The 15639-nt window shown below is 33.5% G+C and overlaps 1 protein-coding gene across 6 annotated transcripts in view; it reads left to right on the top strand.

The window, feature by feature from the left end:
• KIDINS220 (kinase D interacting substrate 220) overlaps positions 1-15639 on the top strand; it is a 105440-nt gene that overhangs the window by 15829 nt on the left and 73972 nt on the right. For 3 of the 6 annotated variants that reach the window (XM_055119853.1, XM_055119851.1, XM_055119849.1), the window contains exons 5-11: positions 1466-1564; positions 2665-2763; positions 6668-6766; positions 8840-9037; positions 11730-11828; positions 13876-13974; positions 15275-15373. In XM_055119853.1, the coding sequence (XP_054975828.1) occupies positions 1466-1564; positions 2665-2763; positions 6668-6766; positions 8840-9037; positions 11730-11828; positions 13876-13974; positions 15275-15373 (792 nt within the window). Of the gene's footprint in view, positions 1-1465; positions 1565-2661; positions 2764-6667; positions 6767-8839; positions 9038-11729; positions 11829-13875; positions 13975-15274; positions 15374-15639 lie in introns of all 6 variants that reach the window. The other 3 variants (XM_055119852.1, XM_055119850.1, XM_055119848.1) reach the window with 1 other exon arrangement.

The following is a 15639-nucleotide window of genomic DNA, read 5'->3' as shown; positions in this document are numbered from 1 at the left end:
AGGAATGTTATTTTTAATGTGTTTATAATAAGTTTAGCAAGATTTTGCTCTTATTTGATCTTGGCATCTGTTGAAAGTATAACATGAAGAAAAGAAGGAAGGAAGGAAGAAAGTCAGGAAGACAGGCAGGAGACTATTAATATTGCTAGTTCATCCAGTGTAACTTTCTCTTTGACACTCTTCTCTGACAGTAAAAAATCTTGCTCTCATTATCTACTATGAAGCTACTTATTTTTCGAAATTGAAGACACAAAATAATTTCAGAATTTTTAATCCATGCCTTTGAGAGAAATTCATTAAGTAGATGCCTGTGTACAGTTATTTTTGTCTTTAGCATTCAGGTAGTCAAAATATTGTTTTCCTAAGTTCCTTAAGCTGCCTTTAAGTAAGTATGCAATTACATGATTCATTTGTAATAAATTTTGATTCATTTACTCTGATCTATGTTCTGTCCCTCTTCTTCATATTCTGATTGATTAAAAATTATATAAGTAAAATTCATTCTTCATTATGTATAGTTCTAAGGACTTAACATCATAAACCCCCTTCTCAGTTTTATCAGGAGAATCTGCATCACTTCAGCAGTATCCTTTGACTGCTCCTTCATAATCCTTCCACCTGTTTCCCAACCTAGGACCTGTTTTCCCTACTGATAGTTTTGCCTTTTTTGGACAAGTATTTTTTTTTAGTAATTATGAAACAGAATCAGAAGGATCAAGTCATTTACATCCTTAGAACCAAATATGGTTTGTTCCAAATACTGGTATTATAAGAGAAAGCAAACAGTTTTTAATTTTCTTACATAGTTTTCTTATTAAGTTCCATTATAGCTAAAATGAAAATTGCCCTTGTAGCTTAGGAAATAGACAGTTATCATGCTCTTAGTTCATACTTACTCTTAATTCATACCACGCCTGGAAATCATAACTGCCTTTGCCTTTTTGTTGTTGTTGTGCCCAGTGTTGAAAGGTCCTATAGCAGAGACTCATGTCCTACAGCAGAGCAACATTGCCAGCCCAGCAGCTTTTCTTTTTAGCAAGAGATATTATATTGATCTGGGCTTTGTAGGATGTATTTACAGGAATTGAAGATGAATTCTGCATTCCTTCTGTGAAAAAAATCTAAACTAGTGCAAAAGGAAGGATATCCAGGGATTAGAAAGTTTCATGAAGAAAAAATTTTTAACAGTCAAAATAAATCATGTAAATTTGCTATAGTCAAACTTTACGTCCCTATTTCAGTTTCTATGATACCATATAGACTATAAAATAATCATTATAGACTTAAGAAAATTGACTCATGTTAGGTACAATTGCATATTTCTATAGAAGCAATACTACATAGTATTGCCTTCAGATAATGATGGTATTTAAATTATTGCAAAAAAGAGCTTTATTATTTGAATTTTATGCTTAGAGATGAGTGAAGGTGTTTTAATCTCCCATTCCCCCCTTTTCTTTTCCAGGGAGGATGGACAGCTCTTATGTGGGCATGTTATAAAGGCCGTACAGAAGTAGTAGAGTTACTGCTTTCTCATGGTGCCAATCCAAGTGTCACTGGTCTGGTAAGCATTAACAAAAATTCCATCTCTGTTGTAAGTGCTAAATTCTCTTAGGTAGTATTCAAAACCTATTACCTTTAGGCATCATAATGTATAGAAATGATGGAGATCTTATAAAAGATAATGCAGAATGTTCATAACACAAATTTATTTTTCAAGCTAAGCTTACTTTCTTAATTTTTATTAATAAAAGGGAGTTTCTAGATACTAAATGTCATTTACAACTGTTTTAAAAGTTCATGAAAATTGGGACCAGAGATAACAAAGGGGCAGTTGAGAAGAATCATGGGAAATTTGTGGGGGAGGTCATATAGTAACTTTGTACATTAGTGTCATATACTTAAACACTATTGTAATCATATTACCTAAACTCTAATTAAAAGAATTCTAACACCCCCCCCACCACCTTCCAAACTGCATAACATTTCAGAAGAAATTTTGAAATCCTTAAGCCATATATCTTGTTTTCTGTTGTTATGTATTATTAGCATAGCATTGCTATTAATTTTATTATTACCATAATGGTTATTAATACCCTTTTTGTACAATTTTATAGTTGGTTATACAAGTATAGCTTCTTTGCATAACACTTGTCTCAGACTCCATAGTCTGAAAGAAATTCATATTAAAGGGGGAAATCCTTTCATAATGTATATGGATTATTATGTCGTATAGATCTTCAAATATTACTTGCCAGTTATACCTCAATAAAACTTAAAAACCCTTTCATTTCAGTTAATGGGAAAATATAAGAAATGCTTCAAATTCCTTTTATTAGTTTTCCTTATTGGCTAGATTAGTCACAGTGAATGTGTTAAATCTATACAAAGAGATGTGCTCATAATATACACCTACTTAAGATTGGGCATATTTTAGTTACCAGTTATATATTAGAGTATGTTTTTGAAGTAGTATGTTTTTAAATGAATGATCTAAAACTTGATTTTTAATAATACTGTCTTGTATTAAAATATTTATATTACTCTGCTACTTTTCTTAGCAATTGTGTGCTATAAATATCCTCCTAAAAGATTTTTTTTTCTTTCTCTTCCTCCCTAACCTTTTTGGTTTCCTTCTTCTTATTGACCCGCCTCTCCCAGCAGTACAGTGTTTACCCAATCATTTGGGCTGCAGGAAGAGGTCATGCAGACATAGTGCATCTTTTACTACAAAATGGTGCTAAGGTCAACTGCTCTGATAAGGTAGGTCAGCAGGATCGTTCCAAGTTTTCATTATATCTCTTATAATAGTCTGTTATTAGTATTTTCATATGATCTCATGAGGCTTCTTTAATGTATTTTCTATTCGTATATATAGAATGTATTTTATATAGATAAAATACATCTCATAAATGGATCTGCTAGATGTATTACTACTATCACCTTCTGAGGACTTTATTTATTTTTAAAATTTTATTGATTCACCATGAGATACAGTTGCAAGCTTTCATGTCTGAGTTACAATCACACAATGATCAAACACCCATCCCTCCACCAGTGCACATTCCCCACCACACCACCAATATCCTTGGTAATACCTCCACCTTTCCTACCCTCCCACTGCCTTAATAGCAGATAATATTCCCCATACTTTCTCTCTACTTCTATTTATTTTTATTTTTTCTATTTATTTCTATTTTTTCTATTTATTTCTAATACTTTAACATTCACCACAAGTATTACTGAGTGTGAATTTACCCCTACCCATGGTGTATTCGATATGCCAAAAAACAGTAATAAGTCTCACAATGGAGACATTACTGTTGCCCACTTGAGCAAATCGATGAGCAACAGGATGACAGTGGTACAGTGATACAGTGAATTTGTTACAGTTTTTGGAGAGCTTTGATGGTTTCTGTTGTCCCAGGATTAGAGCTTAGACTTTTCATTTGAACTCTAGATTTCTTTCCTAGGTTCACTTTTTTACCATTCATGTTCATATACACTATACTTTTGAATCCCCAAAGGTTATCTAATCTATTAACTATTGCGAAGTTCTGTGAAAGCATTGTCTTTGTTCATCCTTTGGCAAGAAATGCCACTGCTGCCTGATGAATTTCCATTGATTTTTTTTTTTTTTTTTTTTTTTTGCTTTTTGGGTCACATCTGGCAATGCACAGGGGTTACTCCTGGCTCTGCACTCAGGAATTACCCCTGGCTGTGCTCAGGGGACCATATGGGATGCTGGGATTTGAACCTGGGTTGGCCGCGTGCAAGGCAAACGCCCTACCCACTGTGCTATCTCTCCAGCCCCTCCATTGATTTTTTTCATGGTTCAGTGAATGTCACCTTTTTGGTTAGTTTTTATGTAAGAAATTTTCTTTATTTTTATTTCCCTTTTTATACCTATGTTGTTTCTATTTATTGTCTTAGCTACATCTGCCAATTATACTTTTCCCAAATGGATAACATTTAGCAAAATATAGGAAAGCAGTTATGCACTGTGGGATGGGTTGAAAATAAAGAAAATCATTTATTTTATGGCAACTAGATATATAAATAGATATTAAAAGGTATAAACCATTTTTTAGAGAAGAAAATGCAGTCAGTTTTAGAAGTGTTGACTTTGTTAGTTTTTTTTTGTGGGGGCGTGGGGGTGGTAGTTGGGGCACACCTGGCTATGCTCAGGACTTACTCCTGGTTCTATGGTTAGGGGCTTTCCTGCTGGTGTTCAGTATGGAGGAATACAATATGTGCTCCTGGGATTTGAACCAGGGTCAACCGTATGCAGGGCAAGCTCCTTAACCCTTCTACCCTAGAGGCATTTGTTTTGAAGAGATGGTAACACTTGTAATTATAATTATCCTGCTAGATAGTAAAGAGATTTTGGGTGAAGGTGAGGAAGGCTTGCCTGTATAGTTGCAATTCCTAAAACTGTGAGAATAAATTTAATAGAAGATCAGTTATTATAGAAAAGAGCTCATTATTGCTGTTGTTGTTTGTTTGTTTATGGGCCACAAACAGAGATGCTCAAGGGTGACTCTTGGCTCTGCACTCAGGAATTATTCCTCGAAGTGCTCTTGGAGCCAAATGAGATGCTGGGGATCAACCCTGGGTTAGCCATGTTCAAAGCAAGCACCTTACCTGCTGTACTGTCTCTCCAGCTCCAAAGAGCTCATCACTAGGTGTGTGAAATTTGGTGAGATTCAAAGCTGACTCATGAAGTTCAGGGGGAAAAGTTGACTGTTAAAAATTCTGTAGAACATTTAGTAAAAAAGAACTGAGGTAACTATCTGTAGATTTGGTATGCAGGTGTTTGTTGGTGACTTGAGAAGAGTGGCTTTTATAATATTTATATACAAAGGAATTTTTCACAGGGGATTTGGTAAGTACTTGGAGGTAGCCATTAGAAATTGTTTTTTACATTGTATGAGGGAAACACAAGTATGAAAATGTGTAAATCTGTTTCTGTACCCTCATGGTGATTCACTAATTAAAAAAATTTTTTTTAATTAAAAAAAAGAAATTGTTTTTTAGAAGTTGTAAAGATTAAAAGAAAAATATTCCCCCCTTTCCCTCTGTTATTGTTTCCATATCCAGGGATCATACCCTTGATTGTGGTGCTTGCTAGAGACTCTCGAATTTTTTGGTTGTGGTGGCTTGCCAATGATCTCACTTGTTTGAGTCACTCATGTTGTACTACTGTCCGAATACCCTTGATTGCAGTGCTTGTACACTATGATTGCAGGATGCTAGAGATCATAATGTCAGTGTCTTTTTGGATTACACTGGTGAATCCAAATTGGTGAATTGGGGTGCTGCTGGGGATTGGAGCGTCATGCCTGCACATTAGGCACTCTGCCACTCAGTCACATCCCAGAACCTCAATGATGAGTCTCTTTAAAAGGGATAGCTTGTTGAGAGTTTTTCCTTTTTCTTTCCTTTTAAAGATGGAAGAAACCTAAACCAGTTTGTGGGGAGAATAAATAAGAAAAGATCGATCATATGGGGGTTGCAGCAATAGCACAGCGGGTAGGGCATTTGCCTTGCACACAGCTGACCCACATTCGATTCCAAGCATCCCATATGGTCCCCTGAGCATCGCCAGGAGTAACTCCTGAGTGCAGAACCAGGAGTAACCCCTGTACATCGCAGGGTATGAGCCAAAAAGACAAAAAATAAGACTGATAATATGGGGGAGGTTATTGAGTAAGATTCTGAAGGAAACAAGAACGTGTACGCATGGAGGGATTCAGGGGTAGAGGCCAGAATTTGAGAAAAAGGTGAGACCATTAGGTTGTTCTTAGTGATAATTGAAGAAATGCTTTGATGTAGATTGAGGAAGAGAATTTTGCCAGATGCAAGGAATTCTTAGTAATGATGAAAGTGAGACCACAGGCTGAATGTGGGGTAAGAAGTGTCTGGATAAGGTAAGAGTAGACATTATAGCATATGGTCTAGTATAGCTTATATAAGGAAAGGTTAAATTGGGGACTAAATAGATAGTAGGGCCAGTAGAGTTTTTGTCTTTAACTGACCTTGGTTCGACTCCTAACAACCCACTTGGTTACCTAAACACCACTAGGAGTGAACCCTGAGAACACCCCAATGTGAACATCCCCAACACACACAAAAAAAATTTCAAAGGATGAGTGCTCACTATAATTACTATATTTAAAGAAGGTTTTATGAACATTCTCTAGTTATGTTATCTTTGGTTATGTTAACTTTCATTGTATTTTTTTCATCAATGAAAATGTGATATGTTAAATATCTTATACATTGTTTTTTTGTTAAGAGTTATTAGAATTAATCCTTATCAAGTCATGAGAACTTTCACACTTAGTTATTGCATTTTTTCCCTATTACCAGACTGTTGGACTCTATATTTTATGAGATACAAGAAACAATGAAAACATATTGAAACTAGAGGCTATATGACTTTATTATGGAAAAAATTGTGACTGAATGTTAAAGTTATTTGAAAGATATTATAGTAGCTAATCATCTACTTAGGAGGAAAGAAGTGGCAGAAAATGTGATTTCTCTTTGTTTTAACAGGAATCTAAAAATACTCCGTATGATTTTTATCAAAATGAATGTTAAGTGCTAGTTTATGTATGTATGCTTTTGACAATACCTTTTAATTTGCTGTTTGTTTTAATAGTATGGAACGACCCCCTTGGTCTGGGCCGCAAGGAAGGGTCATTTGGAATGTGTAAAGCATTTATTAGCCATGGGAGCTGATGTTGACCAAGAAGGAGCTGTAAGTATCTTTTCCATTTAAACCGTCATGGTAGAATATATGTGTTTTAAGAGAGAGAATGTTTTTCCTTAGTATAAACCTAGGAACGTTTCCCTATGATTATTAATTGGTACTTGGGGAAAAAAAGCTAAGCATTTTTTTCTGTTACCTTGATAAAAATATTATAGGTAATGTGTACTATAAACATGCTTTTAAGAATCTATTTTTAATTCATATATGTTTTGGGAGGCTAAAAATATCTTTCAGTAATATTAGTGTAAGTAGACATACTCTTAAAACTAAGTAATCTGAAATAATTATGGGAAAGTATTAAAATGCTTTTCTTTATGAATTAATAATATTGTAGTTGGGAAAATAGTTTAACTATAACTTATTTTTCTTCCCCACCAGATAAACTAAAATATATTAGAAAGCATTGGTCCGAACCTAGGAAGAGTAAATTTCTTACTAAATAGTGGGCATTAATTCCTTACTGAGCACTTAATATATTCATACCCAGCCATGTACCAAATATACTGAGGGTACTTAAGAAATAATATAAAGTACTATTATTTAATAATTATTTATGTTTTACTCAGCACTTACTCCTGGTTGGGTCCTCTTTGATCATTCCTGGTGGGACTTGGAATACCATATAGGTTGCTGGGAGTCAAACCCCGGTTTGTGCAAGTCAAGCACCCTACCTGCTGTACTATCACGCTGGCCCCCTGAAATCCTTATTTATACGAAATGGATCATCTTTTATATATGTTAAGTGGATTAAAAATGGAACATATTTGAAATGATCCTCTGAAATGAAATCTTTTGAATATCTGACTGTAATGTAATGGAAGTGAATTCCTAATCTTACTTCTAAGCACAGTGTTAAACAGTTTATACTGTTCCCTACTTTGGCAGAAGCTTCTAATCTACTAATTAGTAATCTTTAAGGAATATATACACACACACATATGATTTGTTAGTGTTGTGTGGAGATTGGTGATGTGTGGAGTTTGTTATTATACATTAAAGGTAAAATCTTATAACCATGAAAAATCAGAGTTTTTTAAAATGTGATATCTGGGTCACTGGGTAACAGAATATATTTCTTTTGAAATATAGAAATCTATTAATTCGTTGCTTCATATCTACTTTCCTATAGATTTTCTTATAAAATTATTCTTTGAAGTTTGCTTCATGATTTTTAAAAAATGAGTGTTAATTTTAAAATTTTAAGTTATAATTGGTTTGGCAAATAAGACTGATTTTAAGTATAAGGGTTTGTTTTTCTCTTATTTTGAAATTCACGTCCAGTACTTACTTTTTAAAAATAATCTCTTTAAATGGTTCTGTTTTACACTGTTTAAAATAGTCCTGCTTTGTAAGTGGAGAAATTAGATAGTGGAAAAGTACATTTTTCTCTCCAAAGAAGGAAAAATTTCTCTCAAAGTTAAATATATAATATCTTTTCAACAGCTAGCATGTATTAGGATTTTGCATCCTTGGTTTTAAAAGAAAATGAAACATTTTATAATATAATAGCTTAGAATGGTTATTTTAGAATGGCTGGTGTATTTGTGTTGGATTATTGTTATGTGTGGGTCTTGACCATTCTAACCAACACATTGAAAAAAATACTTGGTTTTTCTTTTTCAGAAACAAATTGCAAGTTGGGCATGCCCTTATCTCAATAAGATAGTGACTTAATTATAAATTAATAAATAATATTTATTCTCAGCAACAAATAAGATTGAACTGGCTCTTATATAGATGACTAATTCAGAAGCCCCTGTTTAGAATCACTGTACTTTTGATAGTTTAATTTAGAGCATGTTTAGTTTTGAGCAATCCTGTTAACTATTTTATATTCAGCACTTAATGAGAGGGCTTCTTTTTTAAGTCCATTCAGATGATTACTTGAAGAATTCAATGTTATACAGGTCGTGAGAATGCCAGAGGATTACTGTATATTCAAAAATGAAAAATAAAGCCACCTGGCTGATTTTGGTGTATGTCTGACCATTTATATTGTAAACATTTTAAAACCATTGTGTTTGTAGATGATTCATTTTATGGGTTGATTTTGTTTTTTAGAATTCTATGACTGCACTGATTGTGGCAGTAAAAGGAGGCTACACACAGTCAGTAAAAGAAATTTTGAAGAGGAATCCGAATGTAAATTTAACAGATAAGGATGGAAATACAGCTTTGATGATTGCTTCCAAGGAGGGGCATACAGAGATTGTACAGGATCTCCTCGATGCTGGAACATATGTTAACATACCTGATAGGGTAGGTTACCTATTTAAATTTTTTCTTCAAGTGATTACATTAATACAAGATTATTTCAACTCCTGACTTTCAAGATTCTCTGTGCATGGTATACATGTTTTATACTGTTTTATTCTTTTAGAATTAAGTTTAAAACTGTTCAGTCTTTGTGAAGGATCATTTTTTAAATTTTTGTTAAGTAATGTTGAAAATGTCATATGTACTCTTAGTCTATAATATTTTTTGATTATATAATATACACACACACACACATGTTCAAGGACTATCTGTCACTGTCACTGTCATCCGGGCTATCGCTCCAGACCTCAAGGACTATATATACCACTTTTGTTCATGACCGTGTTACTTATTGCCATAGAACTTTAAATTCCAACTTCATATGTAGAATTTTGCTCATTGATTTGCTCAAGCAGGCATCAGTAATGTCTTCATTGTGAGACTTGTTACTATTTTTGGCATATCGAATACACCACAGGTAGCTTGCCAGGCTCTGCCCTGCAGGCTAGATACTCTTGGTAGCTTGCTGGGCTCTTGGAGAGGGGCAGAGAAATCGAACCCGGGTCGGCCTCGTGCAAAGCAAACGCCTTACCCGCTGGCTATCGCTCCGGATCTCAAGGACTATATATACCACTTTTGTTCATGACCGTGTTACTTATTGCCATAGAACTTTAAATTCCAACTTCATATGTAGAATTTTCTAGCTTGTATCTCTTTTACTAACTTCTGAGGAGGTTTAACCTCACCACTTGAATTTCTTAAAGGGCTTTTTAAAAATTGTAAAACAGTTCTTTGTTTTTATCCCAAACCCACTTTCCCCTCAATCTCTTCATTTCAGTCACTGTGACCACTATTGTTATTAAAACCCAGACTTTGATCTTCAATTTTGATTAAATCAAAAATTAATCTTGATTTCTCTATGTCTCACTTTGTACATCTAATTCTTTAGTTGATTTCATTGATACCATCTGCCGTCTTCATTTCTATTACCACTGACCTAGTCTAAGCCAGAATCTTCCATTGTTCTTAGCATCTTAACAGTAGTATCTTCACAAGATTTATGTGTTGTCTTGAATTTATTCTTCACACCATTCTTTGGGTGATTTTAAAGCAGTAAATCCTCATGTGTACTACTTTGCTTAAATTGTCCAAGGCTTCCTCTTATACAGAGGAATATGTGTTAGCTCTTTATTAACATTGTCTTTGACTAGCACGTCATCCTCATTTAATAGGACTCTTTTGCCTATTTAAGTAGGTCCCACTAGATGACTTTTTTTTCTTGAATCCATGGATCTTGTTTTGTAGGAGCCTTTGCAGAAGCTATGCCATTTCTAGAAATAAAAATAAATAAAATTTATTTTTTATTTGACTTTCAGGTACATATCGCCTTATATTTCTGTCTCAGCTAAAGTATAAAATATAGCTACCCAAACCATTTTATTATAGATATATATTTTCTATCACAATACTATATTCTAATTTATATAGATTTATATGTTTTTTATATGTGTTTATTTTGTGTTTTCTGTCTTATTTCCCTGCGCCTAGAACAATGCTTGATTGTTAAACAGTTTATAGATTTATAATCTTTGTTTGGATTCACCGTAATGCTAATATTCTCAATTACATTTTATTTGCCTTGGGCTTATTTTTGGTCTTAGTGTAGTAGTTAAGGTGCTACCCTGTGGTGCTAAACTTAACAATTATCATGTCAGGACTGAGGTGACCTGGTAAGTCAAGGAATTACTCAGTTCAAATTCCTGTAATTTGTTATTTTGCACACAGACCAAAAAATATTTGTATCTGTTGCCAGAACAGCCATTTTCTGTATTTGAAGTAATGGGAAGGATAATTAATAGTGATTAATAGGATGATTAATAAGTTTAATTTCAGGTCAGAGATGTCCTTATGTATATAGTAAACTTTCATCTATTCCTTATTATAGGGAATTAGGAAATTTTATGTTTATTTACCTATATTTTATTAAATCGACTAGACTACAGATGCTGGTCTGGGAACCAGCCTTCTTTCTCTCTTAATTAGATGTGTTTATAAAATTCATGCACAACTCTCGTCTTACACCTTCCCACCTTAGACACTGTGACTTTCCTTGTAAAATGTTATTCCAAGGGATTTGTTTCATGTAATTTTCAGATGTTTGTCTATTTTGGTGATATACACAGTTTTATATTATTTGTTTACATTTGTATAGGAGGTTATGTTTCTTATTCTGGTTAACTTATCAATTTAAGCCTTTGTTGTGGAATTTTATTTATTTTTATTTATTTATTTATTATTTTTTTTTTTATTTTTTATTGAATCACCATGTGGAATGTTACAAAGCTTTCAGGCTTAAGTCTCAGTTACACAATGCTCAAACACCCATCCCTTCACCAGTGCACATATTCCACCACCAAGAACCACAGTAAACCTTCCCCCACCCCCCCTATTTTATTTATTTTTTGTTGTTGAATTTTAAAGTATTTTTGATACTTAAAATCCTCTGTCTCTTGCTCTTAGGGCTAGTAATGATGTATCAGTTTTTTTTAATATTAGTTAATTTAATTTTTTCCTATTAAGAGAGACCTTTGTATAATAAATTTTCAGAGAAATATCTGTCATATTAGAAATGGCTACCTTCAAGAAACAGTGTTTGCATTCATCATCAAATTGCCTTACATTTTTGTCCCTTTAGAGTGGGGATACTGTATTGATTGGTGCTGTCAGAGGTGGTCATGTGGAAATTGTTCGAGCACTTCTTCAGAAATATGCTGATATAGACATCAGGGGACAGGTATGTATAATTATAGTGCCACTGTTCTCTTTAGTGTAGCAGGTTGTAGGTGAGACTGGTAATCATAAAGTCATTCTTCGAGCTTTGCTATGGAGATGACTTGGGAATTCTAATATACTTAATGAATATATTTTAAATTTTGTTAAGTATTACTGCCATTTTTATGAAATTTCTATATTATTTCAAATAAGACTTAGAAGTAAATAAGAAAGGTATGCGTGTTTGAAATATGCCTCCCTTGCTAGTATATAAATATTTTCAGTCCTAAGTGAGTGGTTTCTGAGCAGTTGGTAGTACCTTGAGTTGTGTGACTTGTTTTCTTTAGTGTTTTTTTCTTCCTTGTCTACATATTGTTTCCTATTTTTACTTTTTTATTTTTTAAGAAAAAAAAGAAATCTTTATTTCTTCTGTTCTGCTTACCTTCCTTGATGTATTGCCTGTCAACATGTCTTAAGAAAATCATAACTCATAGAAATTTAAGTTTATTAATTTTAGATAAAAACTTACCTAAGGTAGTGAATTTATCCAATATTTCAAGAGCTGTAGATTTAAAAAAAAAATTGAATTTGTTAGTTCATTTGCTTTCTAATAGTTTTATTTCTGCTCAGTCTTTTCTTGACTTTAGCCTATATCCAAGTTAATTTTTATATCAAAGTAATGAGTATTAGAGGAGCTTACCACGGGAACCTTATCTGTAAGAAATGTGTATTGATGTAGGAAGCTTTTAGTTGTGGTTTTATCTACGTTCTTTTTTTTCTCCTTTTTTATACAAACATAAAAAGTGATACCACTTTGGGTTTTGATTGATTGCCTAAGCGAAAGATTAAAGTGCAAAATTCTTGATCTGTAGAAGGAGAGCGCTAAGGAAGGCTATTGAAGGAAGATAGAATTTGAGCTAAATTTATAAGATAGGTTGGATATAGATAGGCAGAGCATAAGAAGGCTGGGCCTGGGGGCAGGGAGAGAAAACAATAGCGCTCACCTTGCATGCATCCCTCATACGTTTGATTCTTGGCAGTCCCCCAAGCCCCACCATGAGTGATCTCTGAGAGCAGAGCCAGGACTAAACACTGAGAACCATCAAGTGTGCCCCAGCCTCCCTCTCCCCCTGAAAAAAAAGTAAAAGAAAAGAAAGAAGTGCTGAGTACTTCAGGCTGAAATAGTAGGATCTGAAAGTGAGAAAAATTCAAGAAATTGGAAAAATGGAAAACCACTCCTTAGGGTTGTGGTAGCATGGTTAAGATGGGAAATTGGTATGGAAATATAAAATAATGCAAGAGTTATTTGAATGACAGTCTAAGGAAGTTAGGAAATTAAGAGATACTTTTGAGGAGAATTCTTCTGGAAAAATTTTGGTATTCAAAGTTAAATAAAGCAGCATTAGAAAGTCTTCACTATCATTTGTATTTAAAGATTTCAATTAAATAAAATTACTGGATTACTATTTAGACTTTTGTCTATCTTCTTTATATCTATCAGTGTCATTTGCCTACATTTTAATAATTGTTTTCTTATCCCTGCTTTTAAAATCTATGTTGATATTTTCCATTTTTAGCTGCATAGCATTTTAGAGGGTCTGATCAAAATTTGTATATGGTTGTGGGTTGGTTGAAGGTTAGAAGAGCTGAACAACATAAAACTAATTCACCTTATGTTTTTGTAGTGTTTTTTCATGTATTATCTTTTGAAAATATTAGGCAAATAAAAAGCCCAGGGTCAGAATATTTACATGACATATCAAAAGATGCAGAGTTCAGGTACTTAAAGATTTCTAACCAAGTAATCTGTACTAAAATCTGCTAGCATTACAGAATTAAAGTTTATTTTATCAACTATATCAGGGTTTGTTTTCCAAATCAAGACTTAGTCCTTTCTGAGCTTTGGCCATAATTTCTCAAAAGTAAATATAAGTTAGAATAAAGATTTATATCTTTCCTACCATTGTACATTTTGGTAAGATTTGTTAATGCGCTCTACAAAAGTTAATTTTCTGTTCACAAGTTTTTAATATTGTGTCTTATATAAGTAATTATTGATTTTTTTTCAGGACAATAAAACTGCTTTGTATTGGGCAGTCGAGAAAGGAAATGCAACAATGGTCAGAGATATCTTACAGTGCAATCCTGACACTGAAATATGTACAAAGGTATAAGTTACATTTCTAGTCTCTTATCAGTAGCTAATCCTGTATACCAGTGAATTTTTTCAGTTAGCTTTGTTTGCTATTAGAATTATACTGATTTTTACTGATAATATTTGCTATAAAATTGAGTAACTTTGTTATTTTGAGAGTTATGTATTCATAGTAAATACGGTCTATAATTTGTTACTTTAGTTAAACATTTTCAGAAAATATAGTATCAACTATTTATAAATAAAGGCAGTTCATTTCACCAGAATTCTTTTGTGCTTTTCTGTTTTTTGGAATTCCTAATTTCGTATTTTAAAATTTTAAAGAAATTTAAAAATGGCTATTGATTTTGCCACTCAGTCTCTTTAGGCTACTTTACTCATTTGAGAATTATAAAATTGTGTAAAACTTTAGATTATATTTAACCTTATGTATAGTCATTTTCTATGGAGAAAAACATATTTGGAATTCTAGAATGCAGTGTCAATATATTTTTTAAAAATTTTGGTATGGCATGAATTTAAAACCCTTCATACATGCTAGGTGTGTTACATCTTTAGCCCTAGGAATTCTTAATGAGTAAAGCAATCTAATAGAGTCACTAACTAAAAAAATCTTATTTCATTGCTAGAGATCTGGAACAGTGTCTTTCTAAACCAGTGAGGCAAACACAGTCCTCTAGGGAATAAAATCTCATATCTTGTGGTTTGTAAGAGGCTTTTGGTAATTGTTTTTCTTTTGGACCCAATATGTTTACATGAAATTTCTGAACAGGTTTAAATCAGCGCTGAATTATGATTTCTTCTTATTTCCCTTAATTTCATTTTGAAAGCAATTATAAGTTCTCTTGAAGGATACTATAGAATTCTATAGGGATAGTATTATCACATTATTTTCTTTTTCTGTACAAATGCTTGTGTACATTGAGAATTGATGTTTGTAAAAATTTCTGAAAACCTAGACAGTAGCTTGCCTGATTAGTGTTTGGGGTGGGTTAGTTGGTGGGGAGAGGGTAGGAATGTGAAGTAGGTCCTCAAACTGCTGCCCCAGAGGTCAGTGAGGCACAAGTAACTCTCGCCAGAAGTGATTAATCAGTAATTTGGCATATCATATATCCATTGGAGTGATATAAAGTGGTTTCGGTGCAAATCATTATGAAATGAAGAACACTTGTTAGTTTTAAATCTCTGTTATCTTGAGAATATAGACTGATACCAATGTGAAATACTTGAATTCTTCACATGTGTCTTCTATGACTTTAAATATTTAGGAGTAAAGCTGTTTATCTGACCAACTTTCTTCTTGATGCCCACAGGATGGGGAAACACCACTTATAAAGGCCACTAAGATGAGAAATATTGAAGTAGTAGAGCTGCTGCTAGATAAAGGAGCTAAAGTCTCTGCTATAGACAAGGTAAAACGCCTGTGCAGAAAAGTATTTCTGGAAATTCTTGAAGTGATCTGTATTTCTGGTGGACCCAATGGTGGCCCACTTTAGCTTTTACAGAAGTACAGATTTTTTGTGCTGGGAATGTCTGGGAAATGGAGGCTGTGATTTTGTACCTATATGGTTGTTCCGTAGCGTGCCGAGGAGTGGGCACTGATTGAGTACTCTGTTTAAGAAAGAGCTTCAGATTTTCTCCTGTTGTTCATGCCAGCTCTGGGGAGCTGCTGCTGACC

The sequence above is a fragment of the Sorex araneus genome, chromosome X (assembly GCF_027595985.1).
Source record: "Sorex araneus isolate mSorAra2 chromosome X, mSorAra2.pri, whole genome shotgun sequence".
Lineage (NCBI taxonomy): Eukaryota > Metazoa > Chordata > Mammalia > Eulipotyphla > Soricidae > Sorex > Sorex araneus.
Note: the sequence above shows the minus strand (reverse complement) of the source record. Positions and strands in the feature narration are given on the sequence as shown.